The 2,796-nt window shown below is 56.5% G+C and overlaps 1 protein-coding gene across 1 annotated transcript in view; it reads left to right on the forward strand.

The window, feature by feature from the left end:
- Positions 1 to 2,483, forward strand: part of CACNG1 (calcium voltage-gated channel auxiliary subunit gamma 1) — a 12,776-nt gene extending 10,293 nt beyond the window's left edge. Inside the window, exons 3-4 of the mRNA XM_023212117.2 lie at positions 799 to 936; positions 1,727 to 2,483. Of these exons, the coding sequence (XP_023067885.2) occupies positions 799 to 936; positions 1,727 to 1,953 (365 nt within the window). The 3' untranslated portion in view covers positions 1,954 to 2,483. The remainder of the gene's footprint in view (positions 1 to 798; positions 937 to 1,726) is intronic.
- The last annotated feature ends 313 nt before the right edge of the window (positions 2,484 to 2,796 follow it).

The following is a 2,796-nucleotide window of genomic DNA, read 5'->3' on the forward strand; positions in this document are numbered from 1 at the left end:
ACACACTGACACACGTACAATGACATACACACAATGACACACACACAAGACAGAGACACACTGACACACATGTACAATGACACGCACATGACATGCAGTGACACACAATGACACACACAATGACACATACACAATGACACACATGAGACACACAATGATACACACAAGACACAGTGACACACAGGCAAGGATACACACAGACACTAACATGCACAGATACATGTACACACTAGCACATGCAGACACACATACATACAGTGACACACACACCAACACACTGACATGGACCCAGAAACACATGCACACACTACCATACGCAGACACTAACACATTCTGACAGATCCTCACATATGTGGCACATACACAAACACACACACACTAACCACACACAGACACGCACACTGCCACACACACTGGCAGAGCCTCACGTGCATCGGGCTGGGTGACAAGCCACTCTGTCATCCTTTGCTTCTTAACCCCAGGCAGACCACCCACCGCCCCAGCGCCTCCTGCCCTGTCACTCGGAGGAAAGTTTCTGCTCTAGAAAGGTCCCAGCCACTTGCCTCTCGCCTCTGCCCCCGGTGGGGACCTTGCAGCCTGGTGCTCTGGAAAGACACGGGTGGAAGCAGCCCCATGGCAGCCTGGCTCTGCGTGGGCCTTAGGGAAGGACTTGGCCCCTGGGGCTGTCGGCTTTCTCATGTGTGACATGGGAACTGTGGTGCATGGGGTGGTCCCTAACCAGCCACCATGAGAGCTCCTGGACTGAGGCCGCATGCCGGGTGTCTCTTGTGTTTGCAGAGTACAGCATCTCGGCAGCCGCCATCGCCATCTTCAGCCTTGGCTTCGTCATCCTGGGCAGCCTCTGTGTCCTCCTGTCCTTTGGGAAGAAGAGGGACTACCTGCTGCGGCCCGCGTCCATGTTCTACGCTTTTGCAGGTAGGCTGGGGACTCCGCCGGAGCACTGGAGCGGGGGGACCATGTCGTGGGGGATTCTCCGCTCCACTCTCATGCCCACCGCGGGATTGGGTGGGGGGCATTTCCCAGGCTCCATCCCCATCTAGGGGCAAACCTGGCCAGGCCCTCAGCGACCCCAGGTGGGCTGGAGAGAGACAGAGCTTGGCGGTGTGTCTGACTCAACCCTCAAGGCCCCAAAGAAACTGCCCAGAGAATGATTGACAGAAGGAAAGAAACGTGGTCGCCTTTCTTTCTTTTTCTTGGGGGATGAGGAAGAGGGTCTCGCTCTGTCGCCCAGGCCAGAGTGCAGTGGAACGATCACAGCTCACTGCAGCCTCGAACTCCTGAGTTGAAGGGTTCCTCCCGCCCCAGCCTCCTGAGTACCTGGGACTACAGATGTGCACCACCACACCTGGCTAAGTTTTTATTTCATTTAAATTTTTTGTAGAGACAGAGGGCTCTTCACTATGTCGCCCAGGCTGGTCTCAAACTCCTGGCCTCAAGCGATCCTCCTGCCTCAGCCTCCCAAAGTGCTGGGATTACAGGCATGAGCCACTGAACCCGGCCATATGGTCGCCCTTCTGAGGGATGCAGGAATAGGGTGGTGTGTGGACAAATGGATCCTTCTGCAGGTTCCCAGCTAGAACCTGCCTTGAGGCAGCTTTTCCCCCAAGGCAAGGTCACTGCCTCCTCCATGCACACAGGCTGGGGTGGGGCTGGGGGCAACGGCAGGCACCCGTCGGTCCCTGAGCGTGCCTGGCTCCGCCCCCAGGTCTCTGCATCCTGGTCTCGGTAGAGGTCATGCGGCAGTCGGTGAAGCGCATGATTGACAGTGAGGACACCGTCTGGATCGAGTACTATTACTCCTGGTCCTTCGCCTGCGCCTGTGCCGCCTTCGTCCTCCTCTTCCTCGGTGGTCTCGCCCTCCTGCTGTTCTCCCTGCCTCGAATGCCCCAGAACCCATGGGAGTCCTGCATGGATGCTGAGCCTGAGCACTAGCCCTCCTGCGGCCCTAGCGACCCTCAGGCTTCTTCCCCAGGAAGCCAGGTCTCAGCCCGGAACCTTCCAGAGAGGAGGCGGGAGCAATTTTAGCTCCACCCTGCTCCCATCTGTCCCCTGCCACAGTCGCAGGCTGTTTCCTCTCTCTGAGCTCCTCTGGGCTGCCGCAGGCTCCCCTGGGAATAGAGCAAGAGGACATCAGTCCCAATCTGGCCACAGTTGGGAAAGGCGGGGCCCGCAGTTGGACAGGTGTTTGCAAGGGCCCCACTTCCCCTGGAGCTCAGAGGTGTCCCCACTGTACCAGCCTCTGATAAGCTGCCTCCAGTTGTCCTTTATGAACATTGCAGGGACAACCTGTGTTTGCCAGTTCTTGGTGTTCTGTGTAAATAGCCAGCCCCTCTCTTTCTCAGTGATAAAACACACCCTCTCTGGTGAGCCCAGCGTCCCCTCCTTGGCTTCCAGGAGCCCCGGGAAGCATTTTTAACTGAGTAGAATCTGACTGTGGCTTGAAATAAAAAGCTCTCAGAAAACTCACGTTTTCCCCGCGCCTTGCATAGAAATTGCTCAGATTCCCAGTCACAGCGGGGCCGCCTGACGCCGAATGAGAAGGGAAGGCAGGTCACCCGGGTATGTTGAGGACTTTTGTGGGGACAAGAGGGCAACACATGTGGCTTAGAGGCTCTGAATTCCAACTCAGACGGTGTTTCTCTAGGCCCTGAGATTGTTTTCGGGAGAAACTAGAAACCTTCTGATGAAGCAAGGGTGTTAAAAATAGGAGGGGTTATTTCTAGAGCCTGGCATGCAACGCACCTGGTGCCAACGCAGCGCTAAAGCAGCCAGCCA

The sequence above is a fragment of the Piliocolobus tephrosceles genome, chromosome 16 (genome assembly GCF_002776525.5).
Source record: "Piliocolobus tephrosceles isolate RC106 chromosome 16, ASM277652v3, whole genome shotgun sequence".
NCBI lineage: Eukaryota > Metazoa > Chordata > Mammalia > Primates > Cercopithecidae > Piliocolobus > Piliocolobus tephrosceles.